General features: G+C 45.2%; 1 protein-coding gene across 1 annotated transcript in view; it reads left to right on the forward strand.

The window, feature by feature from the left end:
* The first annotated feature begins 224 nt into the window (after positions 1 to 224).
* KPNA3 (karyopherin subunit alpha 3) overlaps positions 225 to 22,786 on the forward strand; it is a 36,805-nt gene continuing 14,243 nt past the window's right edge. The window contains exons 1-10 of the mRNA XM_035110362.2: positions 225 to 363; positions 8,827 to 8,871; positions 13,881 to 13,970; positions 15,941 to 15,970; positions 16,059 to 16,111; positions 16,200 to 16,295; positions 17,190 to 17,275; positions 19,011 to 19,097; positions 19,435 to 19,604; positions 21,916 to 21,960. Coding sequence (XP_034966253.1) covers positions 280 to 363; positions 8,827 to 8,871; positions 13,881 to 13,970; positions 15,941 to 15,970; positions 16,059 to 16,111; positions 16,200 to 16,295; positions 17,190 to 17,275; positions 19,011 to 19,097; positions 19,435 to 19,604; positions 21,916 to 21,960 — 786 coding nt within the window. The 5' untranslated portion in view covers positions 225 to 279. The remainder of the gene's footprint in view (positions 364 to 8,826; positions 8,872 to 13,880; positions 13,971 to 15,940; positions 15,971 to 16,058; positions 16,112 to 16,199; positions 16,296 to 17,189; positions 17,276 to 19,010; positions 19,098 to 19,434; positions 19,605 to 21,915; positions 21,961 to 22,786) is intronic.

Below are 22,786 nucleotides of genomic sequence, written 5' to 3' on the forward strand. Positions count from 1 at the left end.
TTCTCCCCGGGCGCCACGCCCTTCGAGGGGGCCGTCCGCTCCTGAGCAGCAGCGCCCAGGGGATCCCGGAAGCGAGGCCTTGACTCAATTCCGCTGCCGCTCTGGTCTTTCTCGCTCTTCGGTAGCCACCCTGCCGTCGGGACACGTCTGCGCAGGCGCCCAGGAAGCCCCGCCCTCTCGTCACTGGGCGTCACCCCCGTTGCCCCGCCCCTGCCCGCCTTCGCTCCCGCGCGCGTGCGCGCGCCGTCTCCGCCTCAGCCCGGAGCCTCTGCCGCCTTCATGGCTGACAACGCCGCCCCCGCGGCCGCCGGCCTGGAGAACCACCGCTTCAAGAGCTTCAAGAACAAGGGCCGAGACGTGGAGGTGGGTGCCGGCCGGCCGGGCCGGGAAAAGCCGCTCTGCGTAGGCCGCAGCCTGCCTCGTGGGGGGACGGGACGGGCGCCCCGCCGGAATCTCGCTTCTCCGGCCGCCTCCCTCCCTGCCTGCCTGCCTGCCTGCCTGCCTGCTTGCCGGGGCGGCGCTGCGCCCTTTGGCGGGACCCCCAGGCGCCTCCCCGGCGCCGGTGCCGAGGCTCCCTGAGGCGGAGGCCGGGCAGCGGGGTTGGCGGGGAACCCTTTGTGCTTCTGCGCCTCCCCCCCTCCCGTGGCGGCGGGGCTTTCTTCTTTCCCTCCCGGCGCCTGGCGCTGCCCTTTCTCCCTGTCGGCGCCGGAGACGGGACCGAGGGCTCGGCCGTGTCCCTCTGGCCCTCTTTGTCCTTCGCTGTCGTCTGGGACGCCGCCTCCGGGGCTTCAATGATCCCGGGGCGCGGGAAGTGGCGGCGCCTCTGGGGGCTTCCAGCCGCCGCCGCCGCCTCTGCGCCGCTTGGGGATCCTGACAGCCAGTTTGCACCTCCACGGATCTCTCCTCGAGCTCGGCCCCATCCTCCCTGGAACTTTGGACAAATGCACACATGTCCTTTCCCATGTGTTGGTTTTGACAGGCGCCCCCCCTCTCTCTCAGAATAGCGGTGTTTACTCCTACCTGGGCTGTGGGTCAGTTAAGTGCCCAATGAACCCAGATACAGTAATACAGTAACTGTATTTTGAAGACGGGTGATATTTACTGCCTCCAAATAGCAACGCACCCCCCCCCCCCCTGGTTGTCCATCATCACCTACAAATGTGAAAGTGAAGAAGAACCCATTCCATCTCCCTGTTAAACACTCTATTTCCAATATGCAGGATTGGTAGGAGCTGACATTTAATGGGAACTCCTTTGTTTAGCCCTGTAGGCCTCCACCCAGCTGCAGGCTGGAATATCTCAATGTACCTGGAACTGAGTTTATAGAGACACAATGTATAATGAAAAAGATAATGGTTTACTTGCTTAGGCTGCCATTGTATGCATACGTACCATATAATTTAATGTGGGTTTTCTACTTTTAGTAAGAATGCAGAGCATTGTATTGTTAGTTTTGTGATTCTAAGTAGCAGCTAGTTTACAAGATGGTCACTTTGGTGAAGAGATGGAATAGTAACAACAGAATAGCTGACTATTGCCATAGATGTCAGTGCTTCCTCTCCAACCTGCCTTTGGGTTGTTAACGGTGGATCCAGTTGGCATGGAGCTCAGTTTGGTTGCTGGTTCTCCAGTTGCTGCTCCCTATAAAAGAGAAGCAATTGCAAGGGTACAGACACACTGTACTATTTCTTTAAATTATAGCAGATCAGTAGTGGTGTTTTTTCTTTGATAAATAGATGTAGTGTGGCCCAAAGGGAATATTTGCTTCTAAGCCAAGTGATATTGTGGGGAGGGGGGCCCTATTCCACCCTACAAGGGCTCTGGAGGGCCTAAATAAAGTCAATGTGGCTTTCACTGTGTTTTCAAATTGATTGCTATAATTGATAATGCCCTCAGAAAAGGGTATATATGCATATTATTTACTAAAATATTTATACCTGCCTTTGATTTGAATCCCTAAGGCAGCCTTCCTCAATCTGTAGCTGTCCAGGTGTTATTGGACTCTTACCAGCCTCATCCAGCATGGCCAGTCTTCAGGGGTCATGGGCATTGTAGTCCAAACCATGTGGAGGGGCCTATGTTGGGAAAGGATGTCTTCCAAGATAATCCAGAAAGATGCCAGGGTTAATGATGCAAGATTGCCTAGACGAGCAGGAGAACCAACGAGAACGCCCCTGTCCATTTTCTACTATTGATGTTAGCGGGGTTACCAAGGCACTCTTAGTTTATTGAAGCCAGACTGAACAGCATCTAGGCTATTTTGCTTTGCTTAGTGGTGAGTATCATAACACCATACATGTTTGAAGGCAAGAACTTGTAATAGTTCTCATGTGGTACTAGCAGAGTGCATTTCTAGTAGGCTTAAGTTCTTGCCTATTCTAAATCTCAAAAACCTAGTTCTTACAATCAGTAGATGAGATGGTAAGCTTATTCCTGGAAGGTCAGGCTATTGAAATGTATTGGACAGCAGCTGGAGTGTAGGTGGCATCAGGCACACAGTGAGGACAACCAGACACACTAGGGCACATAATTGTGATTTTTGCATGGTTATTTGGGTGGCAAGAAAGCTTGCTTTGCCGCCTCAATTACATGCTCAAATTCTAGGCAAGTTTTTCCAACTGATGGGAGGATTGTTCTATATCTCAACAAATGGGATGATCAAACCCTTGAAAGCCCATTGTGATACATTTACTGGGCCCTTTGATAACATTGGTTGCCTTCATAGGAACTTGAACACCGTGGTTGTGACAGGTCCAAATAATGTGATAAACATATCAGCTTGTCCAGTTCCAGCTTGGTGATGTGTACAAGGTACTTAAATGACTTGCCCAAATGAAAACATGCCCCTTTGACCCTTGCCCATCTTGACCATTTCAAACTAGCTGAGGGGAGCTGACAAGGTGTTTTCACAATATGGCCAATGCTCTTTTAAGGTATGGAGAAAGAGGTGGGAGTGCATCCACTCCTAAAGAAATGTGACTTGGACCCTGTGGGTTTTTTGACAACTACTAACTTCATAGGATGGGTACTTGCGAGGTGGCCGCTCTTACATGACATAAGATCAAAGGCATGTAAGACTCCTTAGAGGTTCTGATGGTTAAGCAGCATATAAATCCTGTTCATAAATACAGTTGTACCTTGGTTCTCAAGTGAAATCCATTCCGGAAGTCCGTTCGACTTCCGAAAACATTTGAAAACTCAGGCACGGCTTCCGATTGGCTGCAGGAGCTTCCTGCACTCAATCGGAAGCTGTGGAAGCCGCAACTTCCAAAAAACGTTTGCAAATTCCAGGTTTGTGGTGTTTGGGAACCAAAACATTTGAGTCACAAGGCGTAAATGGATCCTTCCCAATCTGGGTGTGGGACTGGACTTGGTTGTTCTTGACATGTATCACACCGTTGTTTCTGCTTGATATCTCAGAAGCTTTTAACACAGTGGTTTTCAAAGTTTTGTTCTTTGGGCCATGCTCTCAGAATAAAAATATGCTCATGCCACACCAATTTTTTAATTTATATGAAATACATTGGGAAACAAAGAGAAACAATTCCAGCTCTAGGGAAGCTACAGGATCATAGAACTGTAGAGTTGGAAGGGACCACCAGGGTCATCTTGTTCAACCCCCTGCACTTGTACTGTGGGGTGCTGCAGGGAACTGAAACTGAATTTTGAGGCCCTCAGACTTCGAGAACACTGTCCAACCACCTCATCCTCTTTCGTCCCCTTCTCCTTGTGCCCTCCATCTTTCCCAACATCAGGGTCTTTTGCAGGGAGTCTTCTCTTCTCATGAGGTGGCCAAAGTATTGGAGCCTCAGCTTCAGGATCTGTCCTTCCAGTGAGCACTCAGGGCTGATTTCCTTCAGGATGGATAGGTTTGATCTTCTTGCAGTCCATGGGACTCTCAAGAGTCTCCTCCAGAACCATAATTCAAAAACATCAATTCTTCGGCGATCAGCCTTCTTTATGGTCCAGCTCTCACTTCCATACATCACTACTGGCAAAACCATAGCTTTAACTATATGGACCTTTGTCGGCAAGGTGATGTCTCTGCTTTTTAAGATGCTGTCTAGGTTTGTCATTGCTTTTCTCCCAAGAAGCAGGCGTCTTTTAATTTCGTGACTGCTGTCACCATCTGCAGTGATCAAGGAGCCCAAGAAAGTAAAATCTCTCACTGCCTCCATTTCTTCTCCTTCTATTGGTTGAACACAATTTGCTTTTAAAAAATTAGCCTGACTTATTTTTCATTTTTGCACAAGTTAACACCAGTCCAGGTACAGATCTATGGTGGTAACTACACTCCTCTTTTATTTTGAGAATGGTTTAATCCTGGTATTTTCCTTTTAGTTGACTAGCTCTTAACCACTTATTCTAGGTTTGTTTATTTATACAAAACTATTTATGTATACATTGTGGCCCTCTGGTAAACCTCTTAGAAAGGTCCTTTACATCAATGGTCCTCAACCTTGGGCCTACAGATGTTTTGAGACTACAATTCCCATCATCCCTGACCACTGGTCCTGCTAGCTAGGGATCATGGGAGTTGTAGGCCAAAAACATCTGGAGGTCCAAGGTTGAGGACCACTGCTTTAAATGATGGGTTATAAAGCTGCTAAATTAACTAGGGTTTGTTTTAAACCTAGCCCAAACAGAATGCTATTTGAGAATGCAAGGAGAAAAAAAATGAGCAGAATTTTAAAAAACACATGAAACTGTGTGGGAAGGCCAGGGAAGAGGGAGCATGAGAGCTTGTGCTTTGCTTGGGCTTATTCAGCACAGTGCTAAAACCATGGTTTAGGGTTTAGCATTATGCACAAATGTGGTCGATATAAAGTTACTCTACATACATACATACATACATACATATATATATAATTATCAATATAAATTGTAGTCAGACAAATCATATAAAAACATAAAACATGGAACATATGTTAATCAAATTGGGCTTTCATCTATAGTAGAGTAAACAATAAAAACTTACTATTTTTAACTACAAAACTCAGTAAGCATGAAGTGCACAAATCGACTCAAGACAAAACTAGTAGTATAATTAGTACAGGTCCTTTACATATAATAAACTAAAAGGAAAGGTTGTATTGTGAGCATGTGTGGGGAAAATTTTTCAGGTCAAGGGCCACATCACCGTGGTGGAAAGATGTCAGATGAATTTCAGTACCAGAAACAGCAATAGACCAAGACAAAGCTATTTCCCATGGAAGCAGGCATATACGTAATTCTTAGTAACTCCACTCAAGTTTTATCTTCCATTTTCACTACAGACATTTCAAATAAAGTTTTTTTTTCAAAAAAGAAAAAAAGCTCCCCATACCCTTTATCATAGCTGCCAAGTTTTCCCTTTTCTCGCGAGGAAGCCTATTCAGCATAAGGGAAAATCCCTTAAAAAAAGGGATAACTTGGCAGCTATGCCCTTTATGTCCTTGCTCAACAAATAAGTTAATAATCCCAGCAAAAGAATAGAAATAATGACACTGCAGAGTTGAACTCTAAGCACTGCCTTAAAGCTATTTAAAGCCTCAAAAATACAATTGCAGCCTAATAATTGCATGCATGTGATTGCAAAATGTGTGGCACTTTTTGCATATTTGCAAGGAATACAGATCTTCCTCTCTGTTGAGACAGTTTCTCTCATAAGAAGAGCCTGCTGGATCAGGGCAATAATCCATCCAGCCCAGCATCCTGTTCTCACACTGGGCATGGGCAACCAGAAGGTTGCTGGAGACATGCAAGCAGGACATGAACATAAGCACTCTTTCCTCAGGTAGTTTCCAGCAGCTGGCACTCAGAGCAGCAATTGCACATTATGCACAGCACCAACACCTTCCCCTCTGTCAGGTGCTCCTTGCTGAGCAGTTGATGGGGAGGAAGGGACCAAGGGGAGAAGATTGTGTTGGGCCTATGGGTTGAAGTTTATTCACTCCTTTCTTAAATTCTTTTTTTTAGAATATTTAAATGGAGGGAATTAAAAGACAACATATATAAGCAAAACCAGAAATAGCATATATATACACACTTATACTCAATGACAGCAGAATAATAAATATTTTCATCCAAATCAATTGCTGCTGCACAGTTAAATTTTCATATCCACATACCGTAGCTGATATGCACACACACACACACACACACACACACACACACACACACAGTGCATTGAATTAAGGTTCTGTTCCCCTGAGGAAGGTTTCTATTAAAACACATCAGATGGTTGATCTTTTTATTAAAGTTCTTCATATATTTTGACAACATTTTGAAGCTTGTCTCTCTTTTCTGTACTGGTTTTTTTTTATGCTGGCCTCTTCTTTCTTTTGAAGTGAATGTTTACCACCTCATCTCCTTTTGTGTGAACCAAATGTAATTTCCCAAAACAATGGTTCAGATGTGTGTGATCTCTCCAGCAAATTTCGTACAATTATTCTACAATTTTTCTGTTGTCCTGCCAGGGGCGTAGCCAGGATCAAAACTAGGGGGGGGCAAGCCATGGTCATACAGGGGCGGGGCCACGAAGTGGGAATGTGGGCGGGGCTACAGGGCCAGCTGGCCTGACGAAATTGTGGTGGCGGCGGCGGGGGTGACAGGGTGGGCGAGGGCGAGGCAAGGCACGTCCGCAGTCACGACGGCTCTGAGGCGTTGCTGCATATCAGCATAATATTTCAACCATGTTGTGGGTTCAAGCCCCACCTTAGGAAAAAATTCCTGCATTGCAGGGGGTTGGACTAGATGACCCTTGTGGTCCCTTCCGACTACAATTCTATGATTCTATTGATATATTGCCATAGCATATGTATCATTCTGCTTTCTTGAATTGTCCTACTCCTAGGCATAGCAGCCAACTCCTAGAGGCCCAGGTGCCTCTCCCCCCCCCCCAATTACTAGTAAATACCGTATTTGAAAGAGCCATCCCCCCCATCTAGATGGGCTTTCTATGTGAGGCTTATCTGCCCCCCCCGTATTTTATTAAGAATGGAAGAGGGAGGGAAGGAAGGAAGAACAGAGAGAGGGATACCTCATATTTGTGGGTGCCTCTGGGTGGTGCTGTGATGCTGGAACTCTGCAGCAAGAGGACGGGAGGGTTGGGCAGGGGAGAGGGGGTGGCAGGGCGAGGGCGAGGCAAGACAGGGCCACAGTCACGATGGCTCCGAGGCGTTGCTGCGATGGCTCCGAGCCGTTCCTAAAGAGTCATCCCCCCCCCATGTTGATGGGCTTTCTATGTGGGGCTTATCTGCCCCCCCCAGTATTTTATTGAGGATGGAAGAGGGAGGAAAGGAAGGAAGAAATAGAGAGAGGGATAACTCACATTTGTGGGTGCCTCTGGGTGACGCTGTGATGCTAGAACTCTGCAGCAAGAGGAACACTGTACACCTGTACGGGAGCCTTGTAAGCAGCTTTCTCTCTGCTTGATTTACAGCAGGCACGTCCAACAGGTAGATTGTGATCTACCAGTAGATCACTCGATGTCTGTGGTAGATCACTGCTAGATCACTGGCACCCCTAAAAAAAGCTCACCCAAAATTTTCCTCCTCCCTAAAAAAAGCTGATCTATGACCTGAAGCCCTAAACAAAAATGGGCCTCCCTCCCTCCTAAAAGAAGCTCAACAAGTTTGACCTAAACCCCCCCAAAACAGGGCTTCCCTTCCTTAAAAAAAACTCAACAGCTTTGACCTGAACCCCCCCAAAAGGGGGTAGATCACTCCCAGTTTTTAACTCTGTGAGTAGATCAGAGTCTCTTGGGAGGTGGCCACCCCTGATTTACAGTATACAGGTGCAGGAGGAGGGGCAGACTGGAACACCACTGCTTTTTATAAACATCACTGTGTCTATCAAAGCTACAGCCCCCCCTTTCTTGTTCACTTCCTTTTAGCCTTGCAGGGCCACCTTAGTCAAATTGAATCCTCTGCGCCCTCATTAAATCGCCAATAGAACTGTTTATGCGATCCCTGAATGCTCATTAACAACTCCCACTGAAGAACAATAGGGTGAATAGGGTGAACCTTGCCTGAAGGGATATTCTGCTCCATTGTCTTAACTGCTTAAGTACCAGTAGCCACCTTGCTTTATTTATTTGATGTGTTTTTGTTACAGCTGTGTTCCCGCCCCGCCCCCCGCCCCCAGCAAGTGGAGAGCTGCTCTTGCTAAAGCAAAGCCCTTTCCACTTGTTTTTGGAGGGGGAAAGTGCTGGTTATGGTCTGTAAAATACAATATTTTTTTGCTTCTGGGGGGGAGGCTGCCCCCTCCTGCCCCCCCGTCTACACCCATGTGTCCTGCATTGCTACATTTTGCATGTCTTTTTTCACCGTTCAAGATTCATATGCAAGGCAGACCAAACAAGAAGCTACATTGCTGCATTTGGTGTGTCACGATGTCAGCTGTGCCCGTTTCCTTTGAGGTGGTGCTGGTGGTAAATGCAGGCACAGCAGCACTGGGATGGGTGTACAGAGCTCTTCCCGCATGCAAAAATTCTCCTTGAAATTTCCTCAGCTATTTTTTCTCTCAGTGAAAGTTACTTTTGGGTTCACTGCAGAAAAACAACTTGAGCAAAATAGTTTATGGGAGGATAAAATGATGGCATTAGGGATGGTTGTGGTATTCCTCCCCACCCATGTTTTACTTGAAATGGTCTCCTCACTCTGCTTTGTAGAAAATTAGTATGACCCATCTCATAATCTGTGGAATAAAGTTCTGTAACATCTAGCCTGGTGTATAGTTGTAAGTTCCCTAAAATTGGTTAAAGAGAGTTAAACTGAATCATCATAGGCTTTGGTACTATTACTTCATTTGTGTGTTGTATGTTTCTATTTTTCTCCTTTGCAGACTATGCGACGACATAGAAATGAGGTGACAATTGAACTTAGAAAGGTGAGTACATTACTTTGATTTTTTTATGCTTTGTTTAAAGCAGCCATGGGAGGTTTCAGCTATGGAGGTTCATGTGTGACTTGGGAGAGCACTGAAACGATTGTGTCCTCACCAGACACTATTATGTCATGTATCTACAAGGAAAGCATCAAGTGCAGTATTGTGTCCAGATTTCTGAATCTGGCAGAGCAATGGTTTGTTTTTGTAAGATATTCTGCCAGAGTTCCATTATGTTCTCCGCATTTTTAATTTGTTTCTGAGGCTTTGCTTCCTTTGTCTGTGGTTGTCTGTGTTGATGGTGCCTTTCCTCTTTCTCAGAAGGACACCACCCACATTTGTGCTAAGGCCCCAAACCCCTTAAGCCTATGAACAGTGTTTCACTGGGTCAGACTTCTGAAAGAAAGAGCTGGAACTGTTTGGTTATAATCCTGTACACACTTTCCTGGGGGTAAATCCTGTTGAATGCAGTGGGATGTACTTCTGAGCAGATATGTTTAGGATTGTACTGTGAGTAGTTCCTAAATAAAGCATGAATTAGTGAAGCAGTGTGTGAAGTACAAACAATAGTGAATACTGGCGTGATCAGTTTCACTATGTTTGCTTACACAGGATTAAGATACATAGTATTGATATCTGAGTTTGAAATACTCCTGCTCATAACTAAATTTAAATGTGTTTTTCATTACTAATGGTTTTAAATATGAATATCTAGTAAATAATTTGTTTTCAATAGACTATATACTAGTGGTCAGCAGTCGGAGGCATCTGGGCCAAATCTCTTGCGGTCTCTGAAATAGTCAGTCAGAGGCAAAAGAAAGCTGTTGAATTGTAGCTACCTAATTTGCGATCAGACATTGGGCTTTGGGCTTTGGCCCTCTATCACTGAGTCCATTCTCAAAATGTCCCAACAGAAAATCTAATTGCTTATCAAACAAAGATCAGTTAGTTGATTAAGTAGCCCATCTAGGAGAACGAAAACTCTGATCCTAACCTTCTGCTGCCTTGCGGGAGATCTTCAGGAAACAAAAAGGCCAAGGAGTACTAAACCCTACACAAATCCGGATGGCACCTTGTTTGTCTCCTTCCAGCAACTATTGCAGCCAATCTGGTGCCAATCGTATAGCTCTGCTGTCCTTTGAACCACATCAGTGAAGCTGTGAGGGGTGTATGTGTGTCTTGTCATCTGGGCAGCCTAAGACCTCCATACACATCTCCAAGGCTTCCACCCGGAGGAGGTCACTTCGGTGTTGCTAATACAGCAGTTTGACTCCCCCCCCCAAAGGTGCACTCCATTGTCTCTCAAGACAAACAGATGCCAGCAAGTTGACCAGTTTGTTGGATTATATTGATTTAGCACTCATTTGAGACCAGTTTTCTTTCCCACTATACTTCATAAATTAACATAGTAGTAACTGAAAATCTCTCTCACAAATCTTGATTGCTCTGTATAACCAGAGACCAAATAGCAAACATGCGCTGGATTATGGAGAAAGCTAGAGAGTTCCAGAAAAACATCTACTTCTGCTTCATTTACTACACAAAAGCCTTTGACTGTGTCGACCACAGCAAACTGTGGCAAATTCTTAAAGAAATGGGAGTGCCTGATCACCTCATCTTTCTCCTGGGAATCTATGTGGGACAAGAAGCTACAGTTAGAACTGGATATGGAACAACTGACTGGTTCAAAATTGGGAAAGGAGTATGACAAGGTTGTATATCGTTTCCCTGCTTATTTAACTTATATGCAGAATTCATCATGCGAAAGGCTGGACTGGATGAATCCCAAACCGGAATTAAGATTGCTGGAAGAAATATCAACAACCTCAGATATGCTGATGAAACAACCTTGATGGCAGAAAGTGAGGAGGAAATAAAGAACCTTTTTAATGAGGGTGAAAGAGGAGAGTGCAAAATATGGTCTGAAGTTCAACATCAAAAAATCTAAGATCATGGCCACTGGTCCCATCACCTCCTGGTAAATAGAAGGGGAAGCAATGGAGGCAGTGAGAGATTTTACTTTCTTGGGTTTCATGATCACTGCAGATGGTGACAGCAGTCACGAAATTAAAAGACACCTGCTTCTTGGGAGAAAAGCAATGACAAACCTAGACAGCATCTTAAAAAGCAGAGACATCACCTTGCCGACAAAGGTTCGTATAGTTAAAGCTATGGTTTTGCCAGTAGTGATGTATGGAAGTGAGAGCTGGACCATAAAGAAGGCTGATCACCGAAGAATTGATGCTTTTGAATTATGGTGCTGGAGGAGACTCTTGAGAGTCCCATGGACTGCAAGAAGATCAAACCTATCCATTCTGAAGGAAATCAGCCCTGAGTGCTCACTGGAAGGACAGATCCTGAAGCTGAGGCTCCAATACTTTGGCCACCTCATGAGAAGAGAAGAATCCTTGGAAAAGACCCTGATGTTGGGAAAGATGGAGGGCACAAGGAGAAGGGGACGACAGAGGACGAGATGGTTGGACAGTGTTCTCAAAGCTACCAACATGAGTTTGACCAAACTGCGGGAGGCAGTGGAAGACAGGAGTGCCTGGCATGCTATGGTCCATGGAGTCACGAAGAGTCGGACACGACTAAACAACAACAAGCAGAGGCTTGACAGGCATATGTCAAGAATGCTTTGATGGTGTTTCCTGTTTCACAGGGGGTTGGACTGGATGGCCTTGTGGTCTCTTCCAACTCTATGATTCCATGATTCTAAGGGCTGGGCAATGGGCTCTGCGGGGTAGTCAATGCTGCTCTCTGTGAGGGAGCATTCCCAGACCCACTGAAAGAGGCAGTCATTAAATAGCTTCTTAAAAAACATCTTTAGATCTGGCCAGTATGGCCAACTATCGCCCAGTCTCAAATCTTCCATTCTTGGGCAAGGTTATTGAGCGGGTGGTTGCTGAACAACTCCAGGCACGCCTGGAGGATGCGGACCATTTGAATCCCTTCCAATTGGGATTCAGGCCTCATCATGGAACTGAAACTGCCTTGGTCGCGCTGGTCGATGATCTCCGGTGGGCTAGGGACAAAGGTGAGAGTTGTTTCCTAGTTCTGTTGGATCTCTCAGCAGGTTTTGACACCATCCACCATGACATCCTTCTGGACCGTCTAGAGGGGTTGGGAGCTGGGGGCACTATCATACAGTGGTTCCGCTCCTTCCTCCTGGGCCGTGTCCAGAAAGTGGTGGTGGGGGATGAGTGTTCAGACCCCTGGGCCCTCACTTGTGGGGTGCTTCAGGGTTCCATCCTCTCCCCCATGCTTTTTAACATCTACATGAAGCTGCTGGGAGGGATCATCAGGGGTTTGGGCTGGGTGTCCATCAATATGCGGATGATACCCAGCTCTACCTCTCTTTTAAATCGGAACCAGTGAAGGTCTTATGTGAGTGCCTGGAGGCGGTTGGAGGATGGGTGGCGGCTAATGGATTGAGGTTGAATGTTTAGCCTGGAGAAGAGAAGGTTAAGGGGTGATATGATAGCCATGTTCAAATATATAAAAGGATGTCATATAGAAGAGGGTGAAAGGTTGTTTTCTGCTGCTCCAGAGAAGCGGACACAGAGCAATGGATTCAAACTACAAGAAAGAAGATTCCACTTAAACAGTAAGAGCTGTTCAACAGTGGAAATTGCTGCCAAGGAGGTCTTTAAGTGGAGGCTTGACAGCCATCTGTCAGGAATGCTTTAATGGTGTATCCTGCCTGGCAGGGGGTTGGATTGGATGGCTCTTGTGGTTTCTTCTAACTCTATGATTCTATTCTGTGAATCCTGATAACACAGAAGTACTGTTCTTGGGGGACAGGGGGCTGGCTTGTGTAGAGGACTCCCTGGTCCTGAATGGGGTAACTGTGTCCCTGAAGGACCAGGTGCGCAGCCTGGGAGTCATTTTGGACTCACAGCTGTCCATGGAGGCGTAGGTCAACTCTGTATCCATGGCAGCTGTCTACCAGCTCCACCTGGTACGCAGGCTGAAACCCTACCTGCTTGCGGACTGTCTCGCCAGAGTGGTGCATGCTCTAGTTATCTCTCGCTTGGACTACTGCAGTGTGCTCTACGTGGGGCTACCTTTGAAGGTGACCCGGAAACTACAACTAATCCAGAATGTGGCAGCTAGACTGGTGACTGGGGGCAGCCGCTGAGACCGTATAACTCTGGTCCTGAAAGACCTGCATTGGCTCCCAGTATGTTTCCGAGCACAATTCAAAGTGTTGGTGTTTACCTTTAAAGCCCTAAATGGCCTCGGCCCAGTATACCTGAAGGAGCGTCTCCTCCCCCATCGTTCTGCCCGGACACTGAGGTCCAGCGCCGAGGGCCTTCTGGCAGTTCCCTCACTGCGAGAAGCAAAGCTACAGGGAACCAGGCAGAGGGCCTTCTCGGTAGTGGCACCCACCCTGTGGAATGCCCTCCCAACAGATGTCAGAGAGATAAATAAGTACCTGACATTTAGAAAACATCTGAAGTCAGCCCTGTTCAGGGAAGTTTTTAATGTGTGACATTTTTATGTATTTTAATTTTTTGTTGGAAGCCGCCCAGAGTGGCTGGGGAAACCTAGCCAGATGGGCAGTGTACAAATGATAAATTATTATTATTATTATTATTATTATTATTATTATTATTATTAATATTCTCAGAGAGGCCCACCTGGAATTTACCTGATGCTCATTCTGGTGCCAGGTGAATACTGTTTTTAAGCGCTGGGGAAATTAAAAACAAAACGAAAACCCTGTGATTTTACTTTTTTAAGATAATAAAAATGTTTAGGTGTTGTGATTTTTTTAAAAAGTAATTTGATTTTATTCTGCTAGAAATGTTTTAGACAGAGTGTTTTATGATACTGCTATTTTATCATACTGTATTTCATTATATTCTACCATATTATGTTTGTGAGTCACTGTTACTGGGCAGTCCTGTAAAAATATAATTGTTGTTAACATTAGCATTTTAATAAATTTACAGACAAACAAACATTAAAGGCATTCAAATGCACTATCTTGGTTCTTTGTTCTTCAGAATAAAAGAGATGAACATCTTCTGAAAAAAAGAAATGTGCCCCAAGAAGAAAGTTTAGAAGATTCAGATGCTGATGCTGATTTCAAAGCAGTAAGATTGCATCTACATTGATGTGGCATTGATGTGTATGTGGGTCTATGTGGAATATGTATGGTATATGGTATTTATGTGCATACACACACACACACGCCTTTTTCAAGGCAGTTCACAGCTAAAAAGCAGAGTCACTAAAAACAGAGGAAACTGTCATTAAAAACAATTAAACATTGATAGAATTAAAACTACATACATATATAAAATTATTCACACCATGCAAATAATTAGAATTAAAACAGCACAGCACCAGCCCTTTCACGAAAATGAGCCAGTTTCCAAAATCCTCTTGGAGCAATAAAGGCTTCCCTTGCACCTGTAGGATACATGGGATTTGCATGACGATCTCCTTGTTGGGCCAACGTTGTGGGCCTGTCTAAAGTTGCAGTGAGCTCCTGGTGAGACTGGAAAAGGCAAGAGAGTCAGAGAGAGGGGTGGGCGAGGTCTTCAGGGACACTGTAGTTCTGCTCCGCTCCCATGATGAGAGCTGCCATGCTGTTGAGAATGAGGGTCTTGGGGGAGGAGGGTCTTGAGGAAGAGGAAAACATTCCCTTAGAACGGTAACCCGTTCCTTGGGGAAGAACATCTATTCTCTCATGCTGAGCGTACTTCTCTGGTAGGTGCAGGGAGTGTGCTAATTGGGCGATACGATCCTTAGGAATCCTCCTTTCCCTCCACCTAGATAGCCTGGTACATAGCGCTGGGAAGGAGTCAGTGGTCGTAGTGCATGTTGGCACAAACAACGGGGAAATGTAGTTGCGTGGTCCTGGAAGCCAAATTTAGGTTGCTAGGTAGGATATCTCCAAGATTCTTTCTCTGAAATGCTACCAGTTCCATGCACAGGGCCAGCTGAGGCAGGCACATCTTTGTGGTTTCAGTGCATGGAGGAGATGATGGGGTCAGGAGAAGCAGCTTGGATTTGCTAGGCTCTGGGGAAACATTCTGGGGCAAGTCAGGCCTGTACAAAAGGGATGGGCGCCACCTGAACTGGGATAGAACCAGACTGTTGGCAGTTAAAACCAAAACGGTCACAGAGCACCTTTTAAACTGATTGAGGGGGGAAAGCAGACAAGCTGAGGCGACTCTGGTTTGAAACTATCCTCCCTGGGATGACATAACTGATGAAAATTTAAATGGGAGTGCAGGAGCCCAGGGTAGTAAATAAAGGTAAAGGGACCCCTGACCATCGTGACCGACTCTGGGGTTGCAGCGCTCATCTCGCATTATTGGCCGAGGGAGCCGGCATACAGCTTCCAGGCCATGTGGCCAGCATGACAAAGCCACTTCTGGCGAACGAGAGCAGTGCACGGGAACGCCATTTACCTTCCTGCAGTACCTACCCTGTTTCTCATATTTTAGGACATACCCATAAAATAAGCCATAGCAGGATTTTTAAGCATTCAAGGAATATAAGCCATACCCCAAAAATAAGACATAGTGATAGGCACAGCAGCAATGCCGGCCGCGGCAGGAGGAGGAGGAGGAAAAAAATAAGACACCCCTTGAAAATAAGCCATAGTGTGTTTTTTTGAGGAAAAAATAAATATAAGACGTGTCTTATAATATGAGAAACACGGTATTTATCTACTTGCACTTTGACGTGCTTTCGAACTGCTAGGTGGGCAGGAGCTGGGACCGAGCAACGGGAGCTCACCCCGTCACAGGGATTAGAACCGCCGACCTTCTGATCGGCAAGCCCTAGGCTCTGTGGTTTAACCCACAGCGCTACCCACAGGGTAGTAATTGTGAGAGACCAAAACACTGTAAGTTAAAATGCAAGTGTTAAAGACACTTGAAGAGAGACAGACTGTATCTGAGTGTTCAGACACTAATGCTGGAAGCCGCTGAGCCAAGATGGGTGAACTGGAGTGCTTGGTCTTAGAGGATGACACTGATATATTTTGCAGAGAATAGTTGATTTATAATAAGAATTGTAACTAAAACTAAAATTTGTCTTTTGTTTAAAGCAAAATGTAACACTAGAAGCTATATTACAGGTAAGTTGCTAAACAATATATTATTTCCTTCAGTTGAATTTGTTAATGCTTAACTCCTGAACTTACTGAAATCTATGTGGTGTTGCAGAATGCTACAAGTGACAACCCTATTATCCAACTAAGTGCTGTCCAAGCTGCAAGGTAGGCATCTATTTTTTTTTGTGGACTAAAAGACATGAATGTTGTCTATACTATCTTTTTATTCACCACCTTCACTTTAATTTTACAGAAAGCTGTTATCAAGCGACAGAAATCCTCCTATTGATGACCTAATAAAATCTGGAATTTTACCGATATTGGTTAAATGTCTAGAAAGGGATGATAAGTAAGTAATGATTCCTTTTTCTCAGTACTTCCTCAGACATAATTTGAATGGTTATCAGCTGAGGGTTGCAGCTAGCTTGCAGTTTTGAACATTGTAACTGGGTATTTACTTTTGATATGCTTCAAACTCTACTGAAGCTTATGTCAACATTCTGGTTAGGAGCAGGTTCTACAAAGTGTCTTGCAGGTCTGACACAGTCATTCTAGAAGACTGTGCACAAGTTGTGATCCTCCAGGCCAGACGCAGCCCACAATCCTTATATTTTGACCTGCCCAGTACTTAAGAACCCTCCTGTGTGTGTATTCTTCCCCTTCCTCACTGCCCAGAGGGCACATGAGGACTGTTTTCAGATTCTAACCTGGGGAAGGGTTCCTCATATTAGCCCAGTCTTTGGGGCAGAAAAATCAAGCCCCCCCTTTAAAGTCTCTTGAGCTTTGGCCTTTTCCTTCACACTTTTCCTTCTTGTTTTTGAAGAGCACCACTCTTCTATCCTTATTCAGGGGTTGTTCTGTTGTATTATTGTGACTAAATACTTAGCTTTGGAAGTCTGATGTGAATGTCTTGTGCCAGTTTATTCTGTTCTAGGGTATTCAGGTGATGTAGCTATCAAAGAAAAAGTGTCACAAGTTTTGTATGTGTTGATGTTATGCAAAAAATCTTGATAGAAGGGCTCATAATTTTCAGAAACAATAGTTCAATGTTGGATTGCATTTTCTACCTTTATTTCAAGGAAGTTGTAGCAGGCATAAGAGGTAGAAATACATAATGGCATCTGATTACAGTATATAGAATTATTATTTCAATAGAAATTTGGCATGTACTTTTCTGCTGGTATTTTTTGTGAGTTGCAAATATTATTGCTATTCTGGTGTTTTTGTTTTTTTGTTTTTTTAGTCCTTCCTTACAGTTTGAGGCTGCATGGGCCCTGACTAACATAGCTTCAGGCACTTCTGCACAGACCCAAGCTGTTGTACAGTCTAGTAAGTGCTCTAAGTGTTTAACTTTGGGAGTGGGTGCATTTTGCAATTGAAGATATAACTTCATAGAATCATAGGATTGTAGAGTTGGAAGGGACCCCAAGGCTTAGCCAGCCTAACCTCCTGCACTGGAGGAACCATAGCTAAAAATCCCTGACAGATGGCCATCCAGCTTCTTCTTAAAAACCTCCAGTGAAGGAGGGTCCATCACCCAGCATATGGGCAGGTGAGGAAGCTGGTGGTCTGGTTTCTGGGAGCAGTTGCTAGACCTCCACCTGCCCATTCCTCTGAGCAAGACGGAAGCTGGATTAGGAGCCTGACACTGAAGTCTCACAAGACAGAACTTCAGTTGCTGGTGCAGTGAACCAGCCTGCTCTGGATGAGGTTACTCTCTCCGCATAGGGTCGTTTTGCAGTCTGGGGTTGCTGACAGATACAGCTTTCTCAAAAGAGCCCCGGGTGGCACCTGTGACACAAAGTACTTCCCCTCCAGGCAGAGGTCACCCTGCCACAGTCACCCATGTTCTAAATTGGACTACTGGCATGTGTTGCACATGGGATTGTCTTTGAAGAGTTCTTCTTTGTAAAACTGCTGTTAGTCCAGAACAGAGCTGTTAGGCTCTACAAATGGGTACGTATCACAACCATTCTTAAACAACTGCACTGGCTGTCAGTTTGTTTCTGAACAGAAATTCAAACCTTACCCTAGAGACCTTAAAGCAAGCCGCCTGGCGGTGCATTGAGACCATCTAGTAGACATTTCGCCTGCCTTTTGAGATTAGGTGGTATCAACCTAATGCCACCTGATGTGAAATTTGTTGTTCATTTCCAGAGGAAGACCTTTTGATTTTCCAAGACTTTTTAATACAGTCCTGGTTGTTTTTAATCTTGGTTCTTTGTGCTTCTGTTGTGCTGCCTTAAGTTGTTTTCTTTTCATTTTTTTGTATCCTGTGATTGCTCGCCACTCTAGCTTTTCCATTCTGGAATACATAAAGCATTGCTGAGAGTAGCAGGCCTCGTTTTGCTCATGGCAATAGTCTTAGGGATGGCTAGTTAAGGCTCTTTATTGAGGCCACTGCTGTAAGGTCAAGCAAGCGACTAGGTGAAACCAGCTTTTACAGACCATGCTGTACCTCAGACATCAAAGTGGAAAATGCAGTCTGGCAGAGATTCGGATAGGGAACATTTTACCTGATCATACAGACTGGTATTTGGAAGTATGCAGGGGGTATACAAATTACTCTGACCTTGGTTAGTTCTTGGGTTGGGGTGGGGAGAAGCTTTAGAGATACATCCCTTGCAAGGTGGGAGATGGAGAAGGGAGGCACTGAGTCTGAAAGAAGTTTCTACTAGTTGAAGCCCATGGGTTTCCGATACTTAAAATTGTCCTCCCACAGTTTGGCTTTTGAAGGGGGACATGAATAATTAATTTGAAGGGGGTGGATAGGCCCTTTGACAAAATATACACAGATCTTTGTAATGTGAGAAGACAGTTTTAACTTTCTTGAAAAGCCTTCATGTTACTTCAAATTTTCATTTAGAATGGGAATGTCAATATCTTCTTTCTGTCTGAAAAAATTAATTATGCAAAGGTGCACTTCTAGTTTAATTTTGAACAAACATCAGAATAATTTCCTGAAATTGTAACGGTATAACAGTATAATTCAGTTATGTGAAATTTATCTATCAAAAGAGCTGCATTTTATCATTTCAATGAATCGAGTTTTCTGCTGTTCTAGATGCAGTACCTCTCTTCTTAAGACTGCTGCATTCACCACATCAAAATGTTTGTGAACAAGCTGTTTGGGCCCTTGGAAATATTATTGGTAAGTGTCAACTATATTTTTTGAAAATAAATCACAGGCATTGAAGGCTTTTAAATCATACATTGACATTACCCCGTAAAACTATGTTTCCTCTAAATTGTCTTAATAGTCCAGTTGATTTAAATAAGAAAACACCCTCAGTTTCAAAAACTTAGACAAAGTTATTCTACAACAAATTGTGTTCTTCAAATTTCCATTGAATCGTAACTTTTGTAGTGTTCGTAGGTTACCAGTGGGGGAAACATAGCGCATCAGGACCCCAACATAAGTCACTGCATACATTTCAAGGTTTCTCCATCATGAATGTAATTTTTTTGTGAAATTTTCACTTTTGTAGGTGATGGTCCTCAGTGTAGAGATTATGTCATATCACTGGGAGTTGTCAAACCGCTTCTATCCTTCATCAACCCCTCCATTCCCATCACTTTCCTCCGGAACGTCACATGGGTCATTGTAAATCTCTGCAGGAATAAGGATCCCCCACCACCTATGGAGACAGTGCAGGAGGTAAATAAAAAATTACATCTAAGATTTGTTCCACCTTAGCTTCACTGCAAATCAGTTTTCCCATGATGGCATATGTACTGTGTGCACTTTCTTAATGTGTATTTATTTGTACCTCATTCTACTTAAAGGTAAAGGTACCCATGACGGTTAGGTCCAGTCACAGACGACTCTGGGGTTGCGCGCTCATCTCACTCTATAGGCCAAGGGAGCCAGCGTTTGTCTGCAGACAGCTTCCAGGTCATGTGGCCAGCATGACTAAGCCGCTTCTGGCGAACCAGAGCAGCACTCGGAAACGCCGTTTACCTTCCTGCCGGAGCAGTACCTGTTTATCTACCTGCACTTTGACGTGCTTTTGAACTGCTAGGTAGGCAGGAGCTGGGACCGAACAATGGGAGCTCATCGCATCACGGGGATTTGAACCGCTGACCTTCTGATCGGCAAGCCCTAGGCTCTGTGGTTTAGTCTTGATTTGAAGTCAGAATCTAATTTCAACAGCTAAACAGTACAGACTAATGAGGCATGTAGTCTTCAAAGAGACAAGAGACCTTGCAGGGAACTACTTATTTACAGATTGTTACAGATGTAGGCCTAAAGCACAAGCAGCACTAACTTACATGAGAATCCTTTTAGTCAGTGGGATGTGTATCTTATATAAGGATATATAGGGTTATGGGCAATGTCAACAGTCTTTAAAATGAAGCAGTTTCACTGAGCGGTGAGTGTGAGAGAAGTCTCCTTCATTCCTCCCAGAAATGCTGGGATGCAGGTGTAGTGCCTTCCTTGTGGGTTATTCTTGTGATAAAATTCCCTATTCCCCAAGCTGCTCTCCTCCTCACAGGAAAAAGATACAGGGAATCTATGTCTCTTCATGTGTGAGTGGGAAAATAAGGTGGCAGTTCTGATTTTAGTTAGAATGTTAGATAGATCAGCCTGCCTGCCTACAGGAAAGGATCAAATATTGTCACCACTGTTCCAAATAAATTCACAGCCCTGTGCAGCTGCTTTTTAATTAAAAAAACACCCAAACAAACTGTTGAAAGGACTGATGGCATCTATAATATGATAGAGGGAGTGATTTAACACTACCTCTGCTTTCCCATGTAGTGGATTCTGTGGCTCAGTGGTAACATCTACATTCAGGAATAATGTGAGATGCCAGAATGTTAGCTTTGTACTTCTGGGCCCAAATAGGGAACAAAACAGATTTATGGGGCAGTCTTAACCATGTCTGGGACGCAGGTGGCCCTGTGGTCTAATCCACAGAGCCTAGGCGTTGCCGATCAGAAGGTCGGCGGTTCGAATCCTCCCGACGGGGTGAGCTCCCATTGTTTGGTCCCTGCTCCTGCCAACCTAGCAGTTTGAAAGCGCGCCAAAGTGCAAGTAGATAAATAGGTAAGGTAAACGGCGTTTCCGTGCGCTGCTCTGGTTCACCAGAAGCGGCTTAGTCATGCTGGCCACATGACCCGGAAGCTGTACACCGGCTCCCTCGGCCAATAACGTGAGATGAGTGCCGCAACCCCAGAGTCGGTCACGACTGGACCTAACAGTCAAGGGGTCCCTTTACCTTAACCATGTCTACTCAGAAGCAACTCCTATTTAATTCAGTGAGGCATACTCCCAGGTAAGTGTGTTTAGGGTTGTAGCTTTAGTCCTGCATTGCAGGGGGTTGGACTAGATTACAATTCTGTGACTCGACCAAGAGTGGAATTCACATTGCATGCCGCGCTAAAGCAAGTGTCTCATAGCGCAAGCATTTCTGCTTGCTAAGACCAAACCATCTCCTTCCTGCATGCTGTTCTGAGGGTTCTCCCGCCTCCCCAGATCCAATTAAGGGGGTGCAGGGGGAAGAAACAGGGAAAGCCGCATTGTCCCAAGGGGACTTGAGCTGGCTTCCACTGGGGCAACCATATTTTTATCTCCAGCCCTAAATTTCACTACTGCTCTCAGAAAAGATCACAATATGTAGCTAACTGAAAAACAACATAATTAAAAACATTAAAGTTTGTGTGTAAAGGAGAAGCACTGACTGTGGGCTAAAAATGTGTTAGCCATTGGCAAACTGGTTGATAAATATAAATTTTCAATATTATATGTGTGAGTTGCTTGTTATTGCTTGTTACTGCAATAAGTAATTGACAGTGCAATCCTGTGCATGTTTATTCAGATGTAAGTCCCGCAGTGCTCAGTGGGGCTTACTTCCGGAAAAATGTGCACAGGATTGTAACCACAGATTTGCTTGAGGTTTTATCCACAGTGTACTTTGGCTTTCCTTAGGATTAATGACCCATTATAATAAACTTATCTTTACCAGATCTTGCCGGCCTTGTGTGTTCTCATATACCATACAGACATAAATGTAAGTAAATTCTGAAATACCTTATTCTCCAATCTAAGGTTTCCTTTTAGTATTTGAGAGTTTTCTTACTTAAATTTTGTTTGCCTTGTGCCATACAGTAGCTTCTTTGTCTAGAGAGTCTTTCCCCAACTTGTTGTGCACTAGATGCCTTAGACTACCATGACCAGGGATGGTGGGAGGGTAATTTCATGAAAATGTCAACTTACAGAACCAGCCTTCATTTCCATATACAGTGGTGCCTCGCTAGACGAAATTAATTTGTTCCAGGACTCAATTCGTCCTATGAAAATTTCGTCTAGCGAGGCACCGTTTCCCATAGGAATGCATTAAAAGTCAATTAATGCGTTCCTATGGGCTCCGGGGGAACTGGTGGCGGTGGCGGCGCTTGCTCTCTTGGCTCGGGGAAGGCAGGCAGGCGCTTCCCTGAGCCAAGAGAGCAAGCGCCGCTGCTGCCAACGACAGAGCCGGATCGGACGAGGCTTCAGAAGCTTCGTTGGATCTGGCTCTGTCGGGCGAGGTGGGGGAAAGGCGAAGGAACGATCCTGCGCCTTTCCCCCACCGCCGCCAAGCCAGTGCCAGAGCCGAAGTGCGGCGCTGTGGCCAGGGGCTTTTCGCCGTCTGCCTCCCCTTGGCTGGGGAAGGCAAATGGCGAAAAGCCCCCGCACCGCTGCACTTCGGCTCCGAGGGGCGCTGTGTCAGTCGGGATGGGGGGACTCCGCTTTCCCCTCCCCTCGACTGACACAGCCTTGTCCCATCCCCGCAGTGTCTGGCGGTGGGGGGGGGAAGCGGAGCATCATCCGCTTTCCCCCCCCACACTGCCCGGGGA

The sequence above is a fragment of the Zootoca vivipara genome, chromosome 3 (assembly GCF_963506605.1).
Source record: "Zootoca vivipara chromosome 3, rZooViv1.1, whole genome shotgun sequence".
NCBI lineage: Eukaryota > Metazoa > Chordata > Lepidosauria > Squamata > Lacertidae > Zootoca > Zootoca vivipara.